This window comes from Epargyreus clarus, unplaced genomic scaffold (assembly GCF_041222505.1).
Source record: "Epargyreus clarus isolate Ecla_fem2 unplaced genomic scaffold, WU_Ecla_fem_2.2 ptg000024l, whole genome shotgun sequence".
In the NCBI taxonomy this organism is placed as follows: Eukaryota; Metazoa; Arthropoda; class Insecta; order Lepidoptera; family Hesperiidae; genus Epargyreus; species Epargyreus clarus.
The window spans coordinates 3,828,431-3,851,579 of record NW_027332231.1 but is presented as its reverse complement, the minus strand read 5'-3'; the positions used below and the strand labels follow the sequence as shown (position 1 = coordinate 3,851,579).

Below are 23,149 nucleotides of genomic sequence, written 5' to 3'. Positions count from 1 at the left end.
ATTTTCCCAAGCCATGATTATTATAATTAAGGCGAATATTTACTTAAAATCATCACCGCTTGTATTAAGTGTAAAACTTTGTTTCTCTAAGAAATATAAAAATAACTGAACATCTATGTTGCACAACTTTAAAAAGCTTTCCAAAATGTATGTGTTTTAAATTCAAAATTGAGTTCCATTTATAAATCGGCCCTACTAATTGGCATAAATAAACCGACGTCCTGTTTTGAGTTAATAAAACAAATGGTCACTTTAGTCATGCCACGGTACGTTGCTTCGGATCCAGTTCCGAGAAGCATACGTCTCGATATCTTTACGAACATATTTTTTAGGCACCTTAATCATTCGCCGCACACGCGATGTGACGTGTTCGCGGGCAGTTGCCGCATCTCGGGTGATTATTCACGCGATTTCAATTATCTATCTGCCAATCTGTGTAATTATTACGAGCGTGTTGCTCCGTTGCAGCCAGCCGGTCGCTCCGTCGAGCGCACCCGCCCCCACATCGACATTTCTGCCTCGTTTTGTCGCTAAAACCGTGGTCACTGCGCGATTAACTGCTCAACCCACCAAAATAATTATCGCGAAATTGTTATGTGCGCTTCGGAGAATTAATCGTGTTGCGTCGTCACATAAACGACAAAAATTGTTCTTCGGATGCCGTAAATGTTGCAAAAATCGTAAACGCATGTCGGTATACGGATTGATCGATCAAAAAAATTACGGCCCTTTAAATCGGGATTCCAGTTTCGGCACTTTAAGTAGCGGCTCAGTATGGTTGAATCGTCGAAGCGCGGGCATGCACTCGGTATTTTCATTAAAGAAGCCGTCTCATTATAGACGTGCCTGGCGTGCTCGGAGCCTCTGGTGGCAATTAACGCGGTACGAAACTTTATTCAATCCGTTGTCGCGCCGCCGCTGGCTGCGCCCGAGGAAATTATTCCCCGACGCGGATTCCGCTTCATTTGCAGCGCTCCGCTCCTCGCGTTTCCTGCTCCCCTGGTACTTTGACAATAGTTTCTACAACCGTTACTGACATTTTATACGAGGGGCTAAGTAATCAAACCGGATAACTTATGTTAAAAGTTATATTTTTTGCATTTTAACCCTCATGTTGTAATATCATGTTCTGTATAAGGATTCGACGAATAGACGTCGAATCCTTATACAGAAATATGATTACTACATACTATTACGATAAAAATAATCTTGTGCAATAATACTTATATTAAGTATCTTCGTAAATGTAAGTGTCATTTATTATAATAATACTTGATAGAAGCATTTATAGTCTCTCTAAGATTCTAATAAACGCCAGAGTAATATATCTTTATTATGTGGTGTTCGTTTAATGCGGCATGAATAAATAAATGATTTGCATAATACGACACGACCGCAGTGTTAATCAGAGGGAAACTACAAAGTGACTTACGAAAAAGAATTCAAAATAATACTTGGCGTTCCGACACGACACGAGCTACAAAATGAAAGAGTTCGGGAAAATATACTTGCATTTCGCGTTGTAGAAAATGCAACGTACATTCTTTGCTGTACTTTTTGTTACTCAACGCGCATCTTTCCTTTGTTATTTTATTAAACTGCGTGTATTCTCGGATTCTGCTCCATTTTATAAGCACTTGTTCTCTTTTCTTTTAAACATGGCTTTGAAATCATAAAAGTTGTGAAAGGTATTTTATGCAGCGACAAGGTAATATAAATTGTTTTAAGGCGAACACGCTTGTATGAGGGAAGATAAAATTTTATACATACTTAAATATAAAGTTGTAATGTAAGACTGAGTTGTTGAGATTAAATCCGAAGAGTGATAACTTTAAGTATTATAGGTTAAAGATCGATTGGGTTAATTATATTCTATCATTAAAGATGATAATTAATCATACTTTTCGTATCATCACTGCAATAGTTTTTGTTACCAACGATTTAATCTGAGAATATAAAAATAAAAATAGGTAGGTACTTCCATGCCTAGGGTTGTCATTCGTACTATAACATACAGTTTTGTACTTTATTTTAATCATTGTACCTACTATCTATACATATTATAAAAGTACAATTATTAGTACATGAGTCGAGTCGTCGAAAAAAAAAGAGTTAAAAAACGTACGTACCTATTATATTTTTGCAATGTTGGCAACCCTAAAGGTACACACTGAATCGCATCATAATAATAATGAATCGACATAAACAGAATTTTATACCAAAATACTATCTCCTTGCACTAACAGGATAATGCCTATGAAAAGGGGAATTTTTAAGCGAAATTTCATACAAATAAATTTGCAAGCGGCATCTAAATTTTTTATATTGTATGTTTAATCATATCATAAGTGGGAAATACTCGATAAATTTACCCATATAAAAAACCGATAAGAGTAAAACCGGCTGTTATCACTAGTTTGACCTATATAAACATATATATTGCAGGTATATTGCAGGTCGTTTCGAAGGAAAATGTAATGCATATGGTATTTATGCACTTTTGAATCTATTTTAGGTACCTAATTTAACGGTAGAAACGTTTATTGTTTCAAGTGGTATACATAATTTATTCCTTGATATGTTAGGTAGATGTCGTTATTTCATAGTAACATAACATAAAATCAGAGGTATTTGAACCTGGGACCCTCAGAATAAGATGCCGAATTACAAACCAATAAACCATCCCTCCTTTTTTTCCTACCCATAAACTTAGATTACTTTCGCTACGCTATCCTATATCTTTCTTCCCACTTTTCTAAAAGCCCAACGAATTGTATCTGAGATAACGTACAAACTATCAACATCTGTTTTATTTATTCTTAGCATTCATAAAACCGGACAAGCGTTACATAAAGCGTACATAAATAAGCAATTAAATCAATTTGCACGGCGTGAGCACTGCTGTTTCATTTCGAACGTTTATCTGATAAGCCGTCAGTGATAACAGTGTAGGTACTTAGTATTTCTACATGTAACTGGCTTCTTAGCACAAGGTACACACTTCTAGTATCTTTTGCGAAGAAATAAAAGTGTTATTTCTTTAAAACAATGTATAGAAGTCGGGCTGCTGGAATATAACTAAAATTTTCGAAATACGGGAGGTACGAAGCTCTACGAAGTAACAAAACATATAAGAAAATTATCGTCGTAACTCATAATAATTTAATCGTAGAAGACGTAAGTTTCCATAACCTTTGAACCTTTATAAAGCTTGCATCACATTTTTTTACGATTAAACAATTATAAAGTGTATTTTCATTCATTTATTCATCCAATTTGATTAAAATAAACATGATAAAACACATAGACGTTAATAACCTATGTTCAATGAATATACGAAAGTCAATTACTAAAGCTAATCGCTTAAAAATATCTATTGTTTCAGTAATGTAACATAAAGTCTGTTAAAGATTGCTTTCATCCCACTCTATTATAAAAATAGATATAAAAACCATCCAACGAATAAAGTTGAAAGACCTTACCTTCATTCAAAAGAGAGCAACTTAAATACTTTTCTCCTAAAGCAAAACCCATTTGCAATAAGATTACCTCAATTTATACTAAGAATAATAAATGTTGCGAGCAAAGACTTATAATATTTAGACTTGGAATGAGAAAATTGAAATTACGACCTCTAAATAAAGCATTATTTAAACAGAAATACTCGGGAGTTACGTACTTGTTTCTACGGCGGAGAGAAACGGTAAGCGAGTTTGGCTAAAACCCAAAAATTACAAATTAAAGTTCAATTTAATTAATACCCGTTCGCTTTCTAATCAGTACTTTTAAAGTTTTATAGTGAATACTTATTTATTTGTATAACAACCCAATAATGATTTATTTTTATACAAAGTTGTAATAGGTGCAATGAGATCTTCATACATCTGCCAATCTATCAAGTATTAATATCGAGCTTTCATCGTCATACCCGATTGAAACGGATAACCATATTTCATCGGAGAAATGATCAAAATTTCGTACAATGTTATGGAATTGGAACACAAAGACTAAATATTTAAGACCTAGATTATAGACATTTAACGAATCAGAGCGAGCATTTTCAGACGAAATCATACATCTATAGAAGAAAAATGCTAATAGATCTTATATTTAGGTCATTCATGCCTGAACATCACACAATTGACACACTATTACGAACTTCAGTAAAGCTTCAGTTTGTTTTTCAGTTTGTTTATCTATACAAATGCGTATAGTTTCGAATTGTTTGTTTAATACGAAACCACTTATCGCTAATCGTTTACACGTCGTCTACACGACAGTTGTTTAAAAAACTTGTACTGCGTGTAACGAAGGAATAATCGTTAAAATAGCTCTTAGCTTTTAATTACGGTACTGCTCGCTCAAATAGACATATAACCGCATAACTTTTTACAATTAATGCCAATTAATTTCTCGGAATTAACATTTGGCTTCCATAATACCTGTTATTTTACTGTGACTGATGAGTTATTATAACATTCGAAATGGGAATTTTTAAGCAATCTTTTAGTCTTAAATTCCTGTAAAGTTTTGATTAGCTTTTTACATGCGAAGGTTAGTAATTGTATAATTTTATAATTTATTTTACAAAAAGTGTTTAATCTGTAAGTAATTGGCTTTGGTTAATAAGTAGCTTCTATCCGCTGCTTCACTCGTATTGAAGTTTTAGTTATTTTTAACTATGTACTGTAGTAACCAAAGTGCGTTTGTTATTTCAAGATAATTGTTATTATCTAAGATCAAATAATAGCACTGTATGTTGTAGGTAATAAACTAGGTAAAAAAAAATATATATTTATCTGTGTGTATCTACTGTAGCCTATTTTAAAATGAGTGAACCAGTTTTCCAAGACTTTATACATAGAAAGTATCATTGACTTCTTTCGCCTCGAAATAAAAAATAAAACTAATAATAGGTACGTAAAAAAATATTCAACTTTAAAGAGCCCTGGAGACTGACAACGAATAGACTGCGAACAAAAACTTACGAATTAAAATCGTAAAAAGAAATCCGCTAACGACTTCACGTCGGCAACATATATACAAGAAATCAAAGTGAGTCATTCCGGCTGTCCGCACTATACATTAAATAATAATTAGCGTAGTTAACTGCTCAGATTGTTGGCATCGCTTCAGATAACAAAATTAGTGCGCGGATTTGGCCGGGAGACGATTTGTCATCGGTGAGATGTTTTAAATCGGAAACGTTACATAAACAATGCTATAACATATTATTATTGCATTCTATTTTGTCAAGTATTCGCTAACGTAGGTACCAGGGTTGTTGCTGATGCAGGTTTTTACTAGATCAGCGGATGCTGATGCTGATGCTGATTTTTTCAGATTAATATCAGCTGATGCTGATGCTGATGCTGATATTTAAAAATACTAAATATAAATATATTTTATACTGAGGTATTTGTACGTCCCTTACGAGAATAGTCTTTTTTAACCAACTTTACAAAATGAGGCGGTTTCTCAATTCTACCGTATATATGTCTTTTTTATGTTTGTTCGCGGATAACTTCGTCGTTTATGAACCGAACTGGGTGATTTTTATTTTGTTGGAAAAAAAGATATTTCCAAAGTAGTTCCATTATAAGAAAATAAGGGTCTGATGATGGCAGACCAGAGAAATCGAGGGGAACTTTCAAAAATCGTAAGGGCGACTAGAGCATTTGTAAGATTTTTAGTATTTTTATCACTAAAAAAGGTGAAAAAAAAAATAATTAAAAAATACAATCGACTTCCATGTCACTACAAAGCAAAAATCAACTGAAACAAAATTTGGCTCAGCACATATCTCCGAAGCCGGCGCATATATTTAACACGCTGTTTACGCCGTTATCCAACGAAATATATTTAGCACCGACTTCAGAACGAAACCAACATCCACTTTAGCTACCCTCCACTCTTCAGTGACACAGGCAGTCGGCATTTAATTGTTATTTTTTTACAAAAACTACACTGTGTCGTATCTTTGTTCAATAACGAAATATTTGGTCATATTGCACTTTTCACTGGATGTGGCATTATGAATTGAATACATAATTCTGTTATTGATTGATTGAACTATGATCGAAAGCTATTGATGTCTGACCAAATTACATTGTCAATACAATCGAATGATTTTTTGATGACAACTTGTGTTTATAAACTTCTGTGATTGGCTAAAACTCCACGTGATTTAAGCTCGGTCCCGCCTTCAACGAACACGTTACAATTTCAATATCAGCATTAAATATCAGCATCTTTTGTTGCGGATGCGGATGCTGATGCTGATATGTAAAAGAAAGCTGATAATCAGCGGATGCTGATGCTGATGCTGATATTCGCAACAACCCTAGTAGGTACTCTGTATTATGTGTTTATGTGGTTCTAATTATAATCAAAGTAATTTTAGTCCAAGTTTTATGACGAAATAGAAGTGATTCAAACGCTATTCTGGTACTATTGCGAGGTATAACAGCTCTACCCAGATGTTCTGTTTAAAAGTAAAACTGTATATCTATGAGAGAAAGTCTTTTCGATAAAGGCTCTTCAAAGTTTCAGCGATTTATGATATTACTCCGCAGAAAGAAATAAACTTGCATTTATTAAAATGAGTTTCTCATGCTTTGCTTTATCGTAACAATATGCATAGAAAACTACAGACAGACTTCAATTTTATTATTTATATAGTGTGAGTAATTTTTTCTCTTAGCAAATTGCGAAATAAAATTTATAATAACGGCTTCATAACCATAAGAATAAATAAGAAAAACTTTACAGAAATAATAATATAGCGATACACTATACGAGTACGTCTCAATAATTGGCATTGTTCGGGCAAGCGAAACGGCAGCCTCTAGTACGCTTTGTTGAAATTTCTCAATAGACAAGTCTCTTTACGACGTTCTTAAGAATAAATATTTTTTCCTCGTTTTTCATATAATATCTCAATGACTAAAATTTCCCCAGAACTATCAATTTATCTTCACTTTAATTCTCTCGTAGCATATTGTTTTGAAAATAGCTAAACCCGAATACCGCACAAACATTTGTATTACGCCACAAATTTGTAACGGCAATAGAATTTCTTAGCGTAGAAATAGATGAACAGCCGAGCCAAACGCTCATAAACCATTTGCCTCGCGCGAGTCAATCTTTGTGCTCTAATATGACATGAGTCACGCGACAGTAACATAAAATTGTATACAATCTTCAAGCAGTTTCCGACGGAATTGCCGGTGATAAGCGTTGGCAGAACGGAACGCGAGCGAGCGACATCGCACTTGAAAAATTGAAATAGGCCGGGTATTTCTGTATTGGCGCAGTGTACGCTTGTCAACAAAATACGCCATGTTTTCGGCTTTGCCCGGTCCTATATCCGTTGTAAATAAGTGCCCGGCTCAGTCGATTCGATGAAAAACTATTGACGGACCAGAAATAGACGCTACGGTTGCGTGGGAGGGCGGGCCGCATCAAAATATTTCGGGTAAACATTCGGAATTAGCTGACGATTAACTGGAATTTCGGTTGAGTAATTTTCCTTCTATAAATATTCGACGCGGCAATACTTGCGATTAGTTTGCTTTCGAGTCTACTGTAAATCGCTAGACATAAACGTTTATAGTACTGTTTCAGCTGGGAGTAATTTTCCTCTGCCGTTTGCTTTTATGTCTTATTTTTGAATGTTTGCAAAGTATACAAACACGAATGAAATAAAGTGTTTGCACCTCAATTAAGCTTACTAAATGTACTATCAGTGTTAATGTGAAACAGTTCTCTTTCATCCGTGAAACAAGTTGCCCCGCACAAATATTTGGCCACGGGTCGGAAACAAAATAACAGCATCAAATAAATCTAACCATTCCATTCGGGCTTTATAGCTAGGGCTGATGAAACATCGAATATCAAACACGGCCACAATATAAAAGAACTCGTTAATTTTTTATACGGATATTATAACGTGTTTGGAATGCAATTATTGAAATCTGAATAATATTAGCATTACAAAGGCGAGTTGGCGATATTTATGAATAAGTTATGAGGTGATGCTGCATATTTTTCAGTCTTTTAAGTTTGCGCGTTAAGCCGGTGACTAGGAGACTACGGTTCGATCGGAGGATAAACAAAGGCATCGGAACGTGTCGGGCGGTAACCCTAGCCGCATGTCAACTGGATAGCCGGGTTTTGCGGCGCGCCGACGAACGAGCCGAGAATCCGTGCGAGCTCACTAATACTAGGGGAGCAGAGCACCGAAAGTGGCGCTCGTGACGCGAACACCACGAACACATACGCTCCAAAAACACAGACAGACGCGCGACGTGAATCGATACGGGGGGCCTCCTCCCCGGGACCCATCGAGGGGATGAATTTAAATTATTCACAGCGGGTATAACTGCGTGCCGCCGTCTTTAACAAACAAATTACGTATGCGCACCTAATAACGCGATACATGCGGCGCTCGGCTTCTGGGCCGTAGAGACCGAGCTTTCAATTATAACTTGGTGGATAAGCGCCGCGGCTCGGATCCCTAATTACCTTCTACACATATCTGCCCGCCGCGTCCTGAATACGCTAATTACATCAATCAACCTGTAATGATGCTAGTTGTACAGACAGCCTCGCCTTACTTAAGTTTATTATGTTATTTTCGTTCCATCATTAGTCGGGCTGCAGGCTCATTTATCAAAAGATAATATTATAATCATCGTCACATTAATATTGATAATTCGTACTTCATACCTAACTTTAATAAGCTATGAAAAACTTATAAGTATTAAGTATTATAAATCTGTTTATATTAATCACATTATAATTTTCACATTTCAACATTTAAATTATGGTAATAAGAAATAAAATTGAGATTTCATAAAACGATGTTTTGAATGAAAATAATATTTTATGAAGAATCAAATTTTGGCTTACCAAACATAAACAACATTTATGTCAGTGATCTCGAAACCCATTAACCGATTCCAATAGATGTATTACTATAGAAAAGTGAAGAACAAACATGATTTCTGAATGTTATACACTTATGTACTACTTATGTTTTATTGAGGCAACTGCTTTTATTGAAAGGAATGTACGAATAAAGCGCTACTCGTTCAATGGAAGCGCAAATATTTTGCGATAGAAAATAGATCGAACCGAAGCATGGATCAAGTTCCGAGCGCAGCTTGTTCGATCCCAATCATCTGCCCTAAACGCCGACACAAAGTAAGAAAAGTAGGGAGCACAAAGCGTCAAAGAGATTGAATATCGATTGTCGAGTCGACAGCAATCTGGCGAGGGGAGGGCTCTAGAATGCGGGGCTCTTCCGCCCGCCCGTGACAATTTATGTTATTAGCCCTGCCTGGACGCCGGTGATACGGGACCCTACGTGTAATTGTTAGTTCGACCACAGGATATTGGGGAATTAAACGCGGTGATTGATTAAGCTGCGATAACGATTACCGCCGGCGATACACCGATGAAAAACGAGGGAGTAGCCGATAATGTTTCCAATTAAGTACCGTACCGCAAAACAAAGCCGACGAATAATATGAAAGTGAATTAAAAAGGCCGTAATCTCCCGGCTTCGGGAAATAAAAACACGCGGCGAAAGAACGCCGGTTTACAGATTAAGCCGAAAGATCAACAAATATATTTTAATCCGACCGAACAGCATTCTCGCATTTCCGGCGGCAAAAACTCGCCGAGCTCGACACATGGGCGAGAAAAAACCGGAGTTATTATCTTAAGTCGAACCCAACAGAACCCATTAGTAAACAACACGAGCACAAAGAGGGCAAAATAGCAGCTTATAAAAAACGTAACAAAAAATCGCCTTTTGATCCCGGCTCCCCTATATTGCATTCGTGAAGGTTTTATTGGTCGCCGGACTAGTCGGCCGACTCGATTTGTTGATTTTGTGTAATCTTTTACGGGGTTTATTTTATTCGACTATCGGATAGCGGATGGAATCCGGTACCTATCGAGTTAAGCTCCGCTGAATCATTAGTGCCTACTGTCAGCACGGTTATAGGTTGTTTATTTTTTATTTAAAATAAACTAGCTCGAATTAAACTGCTTAAATATGGGTCAACTCATTTTATACGTTAACCATGGCTTTGTATATTATTTAAAATTGTGCCTAACACTACTCTTCTATCGTCCAGCCCTTAGAAGTTCAACATTTCCGAAATTTTAATAATAGCTGCATTATCACTTTTAAAAGCTTAAGAAAAAAACTCCAACTTTATTTTCTCTTAACCCACTTAAATATTTTTACGAATTCACAATTAGCAATATTAAAATGTCATTTTAATTAAAACTGATCATTAACTAGGTTCGTAATTAAATGCTTAATCACTTAAGCTATATCTGTCGTGCATTTAAATTCTACTCAATTGATAATCAAATTTAAATAACCCTGAACCAATCAGATTAATTAAATAAAACTAAATTCATTTATTCATTGACAATGATTATCGTATAAGTATTGATGAATTAAATCGGACAAGTTTTAATTTCATTAGATTTTGGTTTTTGAATAATTATGTTATGTACGCAATCATTTTGAAAGAAACGTCATTCTTATTGTCGTATTTATGTAAAATATCGTAAGCAATCTTTTTCAGAACTTAAAAAATCATAAACTGGGTTTCGAACCCTGAACTCCTAATGTAAGTCGATGATTCTAGTCACTAAGCCATTATTGATTTCGTTGGTTAAAGAATTAAAATGGTAGAATACTATAAGTATAATGGAAGAGTAATGCTACCCCTGTATTTGGGGAGCAAATAATGTTATCCTGAGACAAATCAGTTCTAGGAAGACTTCAACACCGAGGCCAGGTACCGCCAGCTGCGCTACAAAACAAAACCTTCCCTAGGGATACCCTTCGCTTAAGGCTATTGACAAGCTTTATTTAACTTGCTTCTTTGAATATTTCATTTCGGTTTAAAATTTGCAATTTTTCAAGTACTTGTTGAATTTACTACAAAAATTCTAAGAACTGTATGGTATTAGTTATTATTAATTATTATTAACTTATAATTTGGAACATATTAGTCATTATTAGTTACATATTAGTAACTTCATAGTTTGGAAAGTGTGAGTTTTCATTATAACCTGAAAACCCAACCTAACCTTTATAAAGAGAAAATGTACCACTTCAGAACATCTTTAAATTCAATTACAACACCAATTTACCCCGTCAACATCTTAGAGATGAAGCAACAATTATATTTAAAATGAGAAGCTATAATTTGAGGAGTTTATTATTTACAGCGCCGTATTGTCCAGAGTAACACCAACTTACGAGTAAATGGGTTTATGACAACTGACACGATGGAATTTACTGCACGTTTGCGAGTTGCGAGTTGCTACACAATACCGGAGTAGGGATGGCGATCTGAGATCGATTAATCGAAGAATCGATCTTTTGGGCCAAAAATCGATTACTTTAATCGATCTCCAGTGATGGATCGATTCAGTGAATCGATCTTTCATCCGAGAAAATCGAAAGTCGATCTTTTCGAAGTTGGTTGAATGTGTTATATACATTTTTGGACGGACATTTGACGGATAGACAAGTACTGAAATAGTACTTGTTTGGTCCTTATGACCTTTTTTTAGCTATCTTTATCTTTTTATTTTATATTCGCCATTTTTAGCTGAAAAGATTGAACATCGATTTTTGGAGAATCTGTTCTCTGGGCCTCGACTTTTTGTGAATCGATTTATGGCACTTCGAGTCAAATCAATTCAAGAATCGATCGTTTGCGGAAATGCGGAAATTGCCATCCCTAATCAAACCGATACAAACGATCTTCAAACCAAACGACATACCTAATTGAGTCAGCGAAGCTAATTTTTAACCGTTAAATGTACTGTAAGTAGACGGAAACGCTCGTCGATAGATAATTAATTTGAAATCAATTCGTAATGGAGGAGCAAATATTTATTAACGTTCCGATTGTTCGTGACATAATAAATGAGAACGTAACGAGCCGCAGCGGTAATGCGAAACGGAAATAATAATGGCGTTTGTTGAGCGGCCGGCGGTGTCGGTAGCCGCGGGCCGCCTCACATCCTAATTACGTCAATAATAATTACTCGCACATAGCAGCTGCTACCTGGGCTCCGACACCTTGTTCACTGAAGCGACGATCTTTAACAATTTAAAACTCGCTTTAGTCAGCGGCCAATAAAACGGCGACCGTGCTGTGCATTTCGACGTTAATCCTCTTGCCTTTAAAGGAAACCGGCTATTCGCGTCGCACGCAAATTGCGAGATGTTTCTTCAACGGTTCCGTTATGTCTTCAAAGTTTCCGATTAATGTACCGCGAGTTTACATTATTAGGCGAGCTTGTGGTTATTTAAATTAACGTGTGCGATTAACATGTGTGTAATAAAGTCGAAAACCAATTTAGCAATCACATAAACGGGTCTACGTGTACCGGCCACGCACGGCGTGTATTTATCCAATCGTTAACGCAAGCTAGGAAGACTCGTTTTTCTCAACGCATTCATGCATGTACGCCGCGGACGTGCAGACGAGTAAAAATAATTATCGAGGGGCATTTACAGCAATAATTACCGCGATTCGTTCTACCGACCGTACGAGGGAGCTATTACGGCTCGGAGAGCAGATTTATTTGATCGCATCAATCAATTACTTGGGAATATTCGATATAATTTTTTTTAATTCTCGGCCGAGAGATCGTGGCATTTCGGTTAAAGCAATAATAACGTTTTTGTAAAATGAACGATGATCCGCCCCGGGCAGGTAACGCGATACGTCCGTTCTGCGTATAATAAAGTCGTCGAAGCGAAAAATTCATCAGAATTTATCACTCTTGTCGGCGTCGGGTTTACGCAAATAACGCACCGTTCCGATACACGCCTGCTAATAATACCAACACGAATACTGCTTTTGACACATCAGTTATTCCACGCAATCAATATAAACAATTCGGTAACGGCGCATTTGTGAGCGGCTGGCGAGGCGTGAATGTTTGCACTGAAAATCCAAATTCGACACGCTGGCCGAATAATTGCATCTGTTACAATTTGATCGGTCACGGGTTTTAGAGAACGTCGAACAGAAATGGTTCTAGGAATTCCCGAACACCGCAGGACAAGCTCTAAACGTATTAATTTAATGCGCGCGCCGAGCACGGTCGCCAGTTAGCAGTTAGTTTAGTGAGAACACTGATCGGGCGGTAATCAACATGTAAATTTATTCAGAGCGATCAGTATAATCGGGCGCGGCGGTGCTATTAACCTCATTCGAGACGACATGGACATGCTAAACACCGTGCTCCCCTGCTCGCTCACGATACCGATCTTATTAATTTGTCACCTCATAAAAAAGACCAGACCGGACTCCGTTCGATTTTCAATCACTCTTTGTGTTTTTAAATGGACGAGTTTATTCCTCGTTGAAATTCCGACAGAACAATTTTAACGGTAGGGTGATCGACACAGAAATGGGATATTTACAAAACGGTCAACATTTCCATGGAGGGAGTGTGGCGTGACGAAATCAATTACATTAGTGTGTAGGGTTAAATGGCCCTCGACCGGTCATGGGTACCCGAGCTCTTTACATTTTTAAATACTTTACAGCGGTATAATGAACGTTGCTTAATTCGAGTGAAGTATTAGCTATGGGTCATTAACTTCGCATTTTGGCAACGCGCTTTAAAACGGAAAATATTGTTAGGTGTAAAAATACTTTTTGCAGCGTTGAAAACTGTGAAGGCTTTTTACGTCAATGAGTTGAAAATGTTTAAGAAGATTTTCATTTTTTGTTCTGTTAAATTTGTTACGCATTTAGTGAATACAAAGTAAAATATTTAATTTAAAATAAAATTAATGGGAATTGTTAAACCATTTAGTCATATTGGGTTTCGAGAGGATTGAAAAAAGTGTATTGACAAGGGTAGCACCCTTCTTTTAAACTGGTCGTAATAATACTTTATTATTTGACATTAAGTATGACATGAACGATTATTACTATTATTGTGAGATTGCACAATAGACCTAGTGGTACTAATAAATGGAAACGTTACACAAAAATATACTTTGATACTTATAAAATACCTACATCGTTACACCTTGTAAGTTGCTTAATAAACAAAACATTTTCCAAAAGAGCGAATAAACCACGTAAAACGTCTCTTCACCGAGATCCTTCAAATTGATATCTCGTCTTTAATTATCACGCTCCCTGTACAAAGTTTTCCAGTTAGGGAGCGAACGTTAAATTGATTCCACAAGCACTTTGGAAATTTTTAGAGCCCTTGACAGTGATTAATGAAAGGAATTTCAGAGACTGCGACGCGTTGCTCCCGTGCTCCCCTCGGACGGTAAGAAAAGCAAAGGGAGACCACCCTCCTATCTTTTACTTTCAATAATATATCTTTCATCCGTATAACTAGCAACTGTGGCGCGGCAATTTACTTTCGTTACAAAACACCGGGTACATTATAATATTGCCCAAGCGGCTGTCGAGCTAACATAATTTGATGCGGTAAAACGTGATGAGTTCGCAACTCTTCGCGAATACACCGCACAGTACACGATTGCACGACGTTTTTGCATTAACGTTTGTCACGTAAATTTGATTTATGATGCGCATGCCGAAGATTATATGTTATTGCAACGCAGGTGTACTCGACGGCCACTCTCTCGGTGGTCTTTTTTCCACCGTGACATTTAGTACATCGCAAATGTTGGTACTGACGGGGCCTACATTTGCGATGTGAGCGCCGTACGAGACATTAATTACGGGACGTGACCGCTTCGACTAACGACGCAGTTGCAGTTACGTACCGAGCGACCCATAACATCTGCATCGATTGAAGATAAACAACGTTATATGCCGCACGGACCACAATAGCATTAATTTGCAAAGCGCAGTGGGTACCGTGATGTTCGGGCGATGGGCGCCGTGTGAGGCGCGGGGGCCGAGGGTGATTTAATGAACCGATGCGGTGGGCGACAGGCGCGGATTACACCCCACGAGCGTTTGCACTCAATCAAGCTCGCAAACAGCCCTAAGCCCGGACAATTAAATACACTGCTCCGAAACAATCGGATACATGAGCGATAAGAGCAATCGGACAATTAGCTAGTGATTATTGTTATTGATAAAATCGATTGAGTGATCGATACGACTTCGAGTCACGCTTAAGTGGATGCGTCGGTTTAATAATCGTGGAATCGAGTTCAAGGATTTATGATAGGGTGTACTTTGTAGAAAGGTTGTAAAAAGAACACAGGAGGAACTCTGCTTGGTATTATCTCTTATCTTGACATGAAAACAGGATAATGTAGTAGGATTCTGATGACGAGTTATGAAGTTCACATAATAAAGGAAGAAAAGTAAAAAATAAATTCGAATGAATTCGTAGCTTGCCTTCATTCGATGCAGATGTTATGGGCATAATTATGGTGATCTTTCAATGTAAAATGGTGTCGATTACCTTGGGTTCCGTTTTTTGTTTCTTGGTGGGTGGCTGCGAGCCGTTGGTCTCCTGCCGCGAATCGTCGGGTTCGGGCTTGGCGGGCGGGGGCGGCGCGTGGTGCGCGGGCGCGGGCGGCGCGGGCGAGGGCGCGGGCGCGGGCGGCGGCGGCGCGGGCGCGGCCGGCTTGGGCTCCACGCGCGGCGGCGGCGGGCGCGCGTCCGGCTTGGCGGCGGCGGGCGCGGGCGCGGCGTGCGGCGCGTGCGGCGGCGCGGCGGGCGGCGGCGCGGGCGGCGGCGCGCCGGGCGGCCCGGGCGCGTTCGGCGGCGGCGGCACGCGCGCCACGCCGTTGACGTCGTGCGGCGGGTGGGGGTGGTGGTGCTTGTCGCGCGCCTTGTCGCGACGGTGGCCGCCGGAGCCGCGCTTGGCGGCGGCCGGCGCGGCGGCGGACGCGGTCGGCGGTTTCGGCTCGCCGTTCATCTCGTTCGACTTGACGATCTCGTGCTTGGCCTCGGAGCTCTTGGTGCCCGGCTTGGTGCGCTTGATCTTCATCTTGAGCGCGGTGCGCTGCGCGTCCGGTTCGGCGCGCGCCGCCATGCCGCCCGCCTCGTCGGTCTTCTCTATGTCGGCATCGAGGTCTATGATGAGGTCGCCGATGCCGATGTCCCACTCGTTGTCATCGTACTCGAAGTTGGCGGGGTGCGCGTGGGGCGCGGGGCGAGCTCCGCCGGCCGGCGCGCCCTCCCTCATTGGCGCCGCCATGCGCGCCGGCTGCCCGCGCCCGCCCCCCGCAGCCCCGCACACGCACACACCATTGTAGCCCTGCAACAGATACCAATGCTGTCACTCAGCTTCCCACCTGCTCGATGTAGCATTCCGAAGGAATTCGTTCTTGGCGTCTATGAAGACGTCGACTATAAATTGAACGTCCCACGTATTTTAATGAACGTGATGCTATTACTTATGATAATGACCGTATTCGACTGAATCGCCGCGGCCCATCGTAGTCGTAGGCTATAAAAATTAATACTGCGCCATAAAAGACTTAAATGAACATATCCATTTAAAATTATTCCTTTATAGAAATTTCATATCGTACGGAGTTATAACCAATTCTAAGGGGCAATAATCGTAAAATAGTCATAAAATGCCGTAGATAAGCCCGCTTACACTCACGGACCGTGGAGTTAACCGACACATGTACCTACTTACTAGTATATAGGCATAGGTATATTTATCGTAAACACCATAATAATAAGAACAGGCGAGATAAGTTCTGTATAAAATAAGTATTCATAATTTGCTCATTTGTATTAAAATTGCAAATTACTTCACTGGCCAATCAGTAGTGTGGATAAAGACGTAAGTAAAAAAATAATATTTACACAAGATAATAATAAATTGCAAACTCGAATGGAACCTGAAATGCTAGCACCAGAGATTATAACGGACAGTTACAACGACGGTACTGCCGGTTTACTGTGCCCTTTTGATAAGTCGTCGTAACATTTTTACGACTCATGCTTATGATCGCCTGGTACTCCGCTACAGACTTATTTGAAGAGTGCCTCTATTTTATTTATTTTATCTACGTTTTTTTTACATTTTTATTAACTTGTTAGGTCCATCTGTATCTATAAATTAAATCTTGCAACATTTTTAGCCGAGTGGAGGGTAATGTTTTTGGCATATGAATGTACTACGTGTAGTAAGTACATATTAATTTGGCTCGTCCATACCCCAAACGGCTTGTAGGATTTTAACACATTGACGTGGTCGTCGTTGTATTTGTCTAAATTTTGTGAGTTAAATAGGATATTGTAAACAGTTTGTTTTTATTATAATTGTAAATGATGTATTTTCTTGCAACTACCAGTAATCGCTAACACGTTTCGTATAATAAAATGCAATAAACAAATGATCAAGACCGTTCGTGCGAAACAGTTAAAAACTCCTCAATGTGTGCACAATAGCGAAACACGATTCAACCATTTCAACTAACAATGTTTCATTGAAAATTCAACTCAAAAACGTAGAACCAAAACTGATTTCGAAACGACAATGTAACACGGAAACTGCAATTGGTTTGATTTACGGCCGTATTCGCGTTTACCTTTGACATGTTGGATGTATTTGTTCGATTTATTTGTAGAACTAACTGGTTTGTGAAATAAACGTAAAAGGATTTTCGAAAATAAAAGTGCAATTCTTCAGTTCGAGCTCGTACGTGTGGTTGAAAATGGGATTATAATTTCAATGACCCAATTTTAAGTCAATGTTTTACTTTGGATAAAGATGAAACTTATTATAAGCAAGTCTAAAGTCTAATAAGTATTTCATTAAGTCTTTTATTGATAAATAGCTTTATAGTTGCAAGCAATGACAAGTTAATGATTTACTAGCTACGCCTTTTTGATAAATCGTCGTGTAACATTTCTAGTCTCACGCTTATGACCGCCTAGTGCAATAAGTTTACAATATGTTGTTTTATGGAATAATTATTTTTAGAATCAAATCTATAATTTATTCAAGTCATTATTAACACGCATTACCACTTAATTACCACCACATAGGGTAAATATCTTAGATTTAACTACTTAAAACTATTATTATACTTTACGACAAAAATATTCAACAACAACATTGAAAAAGGTATTGAAGATGTGAATTCTAACTTCTGTTTGCTACCCTTCAATAATTAATTCATAAGTTCCCCTAAAGCGTTGTACAATCGAAAACATTGAAAATCTCGTTTGGCTAACTTCGATGACCCCTTTTACCCTTTGAAGGGTTGGTTGTACTCGTAATGTATTAGTGTAATGCAATGTAATACTAAATCTGTACACGGCAGCTTCCCGCATCAACATTATAGCAGATACAAAATTAATTACGACGCTAAAACTTTAGAAAATATAAAACAAAAACAAATTATGGCTGCTTAAGTTACCACTTAACCAGATAGTCTCAACGTAATTTATTATAATAAAGTTCATATTCATTTAAAATATATTATCTATTTGAAAATTATATTAAATGGTAAATAAAAAACATCACGAATAAACCTGTACACCTCGTAGTTTGAAAAGAACTCAAAGATGTGTTTAATATGTATCAGAATTTAATAATTCCATTAACTTTACAAATACAAAAACGTATCAAAATAATATTAAAGTAGAATATAAGTAGACACAGAAATAAGTAGGTTTTAAGTAAAGTTTTCTAGACTCTTAGATGTTCGCAAGGAAGAGACATTAGTTCAAGTTCTAGACTTCAGCCGCGGAACAACTTTAAAGCATACTTCTGAAACTTCCCCATGTAAAACTGAACCGGGACATTATTTTATCATCATATAAAGTATATGTATAATCTTATACATAAAATTCTCGTGTCACAATGTTAGTTACCGTACTCCTCCGAAACGGCTTTACCGATTGTCACGGAATTTTATATGCATATTCGGTAGGTCTGAGAATCGGCTATCTATTTTTCATACTCCTAAGTGACAAGGGTTGGTCACCCTTAACATTTTTTTTTTAATTTTTGAACATTTTTTTTTGTTTTTATTTTTCTATAATGTGGCAGTAAAAATACATACATCCCTAAATTTTTACTCTTTTATTACCAATCCCTATTTTTTAATAGCCATTTCAGTAATTTCATCATTTTTCATACCGCTCGATGTTAGATTTTTATTTTTTTTATATGGCAACACAACATTTGCCGGGTCAGCTAGTATAACTTGAAATTAATACAGTTGATAAAGTCGTAATTAAATTTAAAAATCTTATAAAAAGTAATAAAAATATGTATTTAAGTAAAAGCACAACTTTACTATTCAAGAATTAAAATAAAAACTAAAACCGCCTTAAAGCTTTTAGTGCACATTATAAACAAACGTCTTCCATTTTAGTCGTCTATTTATCCTGATCTAAATAAACAATTCTCAGTATTAATCACTTTAAGGTGACTTTTAAACGACCACATAAATATTAAACAGCTTATTTAACATACTCTAAATGAGCATTCGGATAGAGTTGTGTTTGCAATAAACTATTAAAACAAGAAAGCTCTTAATATATACGAAGTCTTATCTTGAATCTTTTGACCCAATATCACGCGGTCTGGCAACGCAATAAACTAAAAAAAAATTTAACAAAAAAATACAACCGTCTACTACATATACTTCTTTGTCATTACAAAGTAAAAAATAATTAAAATAAATGTTGGTTTAGTACATAGTATTGAAGTCGGCGCTCAATATATTTCGTTTGATAACGTCCAATGTACTTCCCTTAATATAATGTTAAGTAACAGCGGCGAATATCATGTTTACCTATTACGATTCAAAAAATGTGACTAACGGACAGACGGACTAGGGATTTTGCCCTTTGGGTACGAAACTCTCATCAGGGAAGGCTGTTTAAAATTCGAATATAAAATATCAAAATGGTCTTATCTCTTAATATCGCATATCTTCATACTGCATAAGTTCAGTTACCATAACTATCATAAAACTTAAATTAGAAGCTTAAACTTCAAAGCTTCTACGAATTCGAGACTTATTCGATAGAATTTATTAATGTTTAAAATATTAAACATTAATAAATTTAAGTACCTATACGTGGAGTGCCGCTAATACCTTACTTATAGCAACAAAAACAAATTATTCATCAATTGAGGTGCTAATACGCAAAAAGTAAATATTCTTTAAGTATAGGAGTTAAATGAAACGGGTTTGATAATTGAGTAATTTATCACGGCGTGATCGGTTGTCGGCGGACCTTTGACATTTACATGGATTGTTTTAAGATGATAGGTAGCTATTTATGCCAGTAAGATATTGCGTGGGGACGATAAATAATAAATATTGATGTTAACACACTTTTTTAATGTTATTTGTAATCATATGGCGTAAATAAAAAAAAAACCCTTTTATAAGATGTCGATGTTATTTGTATTATAATTGATTAATGTAACTTACACAGGTACTTAAATTCATTTAATTACCCTATAAAAGGTCCACTGAAGAATATAAATATTATATAAGAATATTAATATATAATTCTGTTTTTCCTCATAGAATTTCGAACTCAAATATCTTAGAAAATACCTATATTCATTACAACATTTCATCACTGTATTATATATTGTATGTTAGTTAGATCCCTTTAATGATATTAACTACGATGTTATTATGTTCTTTTCGGTAATACATATTTTATTTTCAAAATGTCAACTTCTTTCACAATCTCCTGACACCATTTTCTCATTCCTTATTCCCAAATATTTCCGAGAAGTTTTCTTTTCCAAAACTAATCATATACGTTTTAAAATTAGTCTCAACTATTTAATATTCGAAGTCAAGATGAGTTCTAATGGTTCTATCTTGGTTTTCTGCTTGTTATATTGTTCACTAATTACGTTCTTATTATTTCTTACCTTCACTTTGTTCTTTACTTTTATTTTTGCGTTGGGTCGACTGCAAAAGGCTTTTAATTATGTAGTGGATGCTGTGAATACTGTTCTTTGTATAAAACCATCTCTGTCTTCAGGTGCCGTATTATGCGACATTTTTTGGTTTGTTTGGTTTTTATTTGGATAAACATAATCAAAATTATAGTATGCATTCATTTGTATTATTATTATTAGCCCTATTTTGCCTTAATCACCTATTTGTGTCTAATTATAACAGTGTTAAGCGCTGCTGTATTCTGGTTTGAAGTATGTGGTAAGGAGACGCTTTTGAGGCATTCCAACTTATTTCTGAGTGGTATCATCAATGAACAACTTCATGTGGGACTAATGTATCACACCTTCAATGTTAGTTACTTGGCCATACACATCGCCAGTAACCTTTTGTCTTACAGAACCTCTGTAAGATATTACACATGCTTGATCTTCATTGCTGAAGGAATCTAGTAAGGAATATCAGAATTTTGATTTCACTTTTGTATGTCCCATGATGTGCGGTATCGCTAGGAAAATTACCTACATAGATTTGTCAAAAAGATTTGAATCATAGTACCGTATCTAATCGCGGTCATACGATAGTCTAATCAACCCTAAACAATAATAATACATCCCGTAAAGAAACCAAAAGTCACACGATATTAAAATAACTTGTGAAGCATCGTTCTAATAAAAAAATCTCTTATAAATATATCGTAAAAGGTTATAAATTTAACAGTTCTGTTAATAGCACTTAAAATACCTGTTCAATATGTTAAATCGGTATCGTTCTATCTCTCAGACGATAAATAAGCGAGGTGAACATAATGACTCCTCTTAATTATATGCAGGCGTTTAGCACAATTGTTTATTCGTATCGTACTGCCTAACGTATATGTATTTAAAGATTTAAAGATTTATTTCAAGCAAAAACAGTTTTACAAATGATATTGTCGTAAACAGCGGCAATAGTATAAACTGTGTCGCCACTATTTACGCCCACCTCGGAATATAGAAATAAAATTAAAGAATATTAAAGGTTAATTACAAAAACAATTACAAAAATACAATTACATGCATCTTAAATCTATGACAAAGTTCAACGCAGATGTGGTGTACGTGTGTTTTGTATATGCTGTAAGAGTGTGTGTGTGTGTGTGTGTGTGTGTGTGTGTGTGTGTGTGTGTGTGTGTGTGTGTGTGTGTGTGGTGTGTGTGTGTGTGTGTGGTGTGTGTGGTGTGTGTGTGTGTGTGTGGGCGTGTGGGTGAGTGTATGTGCGTCTTATGCTTAGTTGTTAAAAATAAGTGACTCAGTCTCATCATATGTTAAGTTTTGCAAGAACTCCGACAGTATGTATGTATGTAATATAGATAGAAATACATAATTTAGTATGGCTCAGTACTAATTGCTTTGTCATAAAGATGTCTAGACTCTGAGAGTAGAAATCGCCTTTAATTAGGATTCCTGGTTTATATGGGCTTGCTTAGAAATATACAATATGTATGAGCTTCAGTATGTAATTAAAATTACTTAGATTTATTTGTGATACTAGACTAGCTATGCCCCGTAGTTTTAGTTACGTAATCTATAGACACTATTTTTGAATAATGTAGATTTTTAATAATAGAAAAATTATTAAAATCGGTTCAGTACTTTCAGATTTTATTCCTAGTAAAGGAAAGAAATAAACCAACAAATTTCTTTATAAATTATGTTATAGTTAAAAACTTAAAAAGAAAAGCATAAATATTAAAAGCCAAAAATATAGCTTGTTATCGTTTACTTCAAATAATTAAAAATATGTACGCAGCAAATTGAAAGCTTTTGTTGAAATCTGTTAAAAATAATGATCATGTAAAAATCTGTGTTTGTTTTTTAATTAAAACAAAACAACACAAAATAATCTTTCACAAAAGAATAAACTTTCAAAAAGAGAACGTTAAAATAACATAATATATGCTGATCCGCCTGATAAAATGTTTATTAAAGTCTTGGCAACTCGCTAACGACGCGTAATATCTGCATTATGATATGACACGATTCTTGTAAACGTCATCAGCATAAATCAAGTGAAAAGGAATAGATTATTCCACGGCTGCGTAACTGAATAATTTACATGAATAATGTTCTTCGAGCATAAGATAATAAATAATCCGTACTCAGCATCTTCGATAATCGTTTGAAATCCTGACTGGAACACGAATAGCGAATAAATCCGAGTATTTCTCCCGACGCTCATCACTCATAACGCCTA

At 36.6% G+C, this 23,149-nt stretch overlaps 1 protein-coding gene across 3 annotated transcripts in view; it reads right to left on the bottom strand.

The window, feature by feature from the left end:
• The window catches only part of LOC140752599 (uncharacterized), a 181,988-nt gene that overhangs the window by 113,301 nt on the left and 45,538 nt on the right, over window positions 1-23,149 (bottom strand). For all 3 annotated transcript variants that reach the window (XM_073086946.1, XM_073086948.1, XM_073086947.1), the window contains one exon: window positions 15,469-16,269. In XM_073086946.1, coding sequence (XP_072943047.1) covers window positions 15,469-16,209 — 741 coding nt within the window. In that variant the 5' untranslated portion in view covers window positions 16,210-16,269. The remainder of the gene's footprint in view (window positions 1-15,468; window positions 16,270-23,149) is intronic.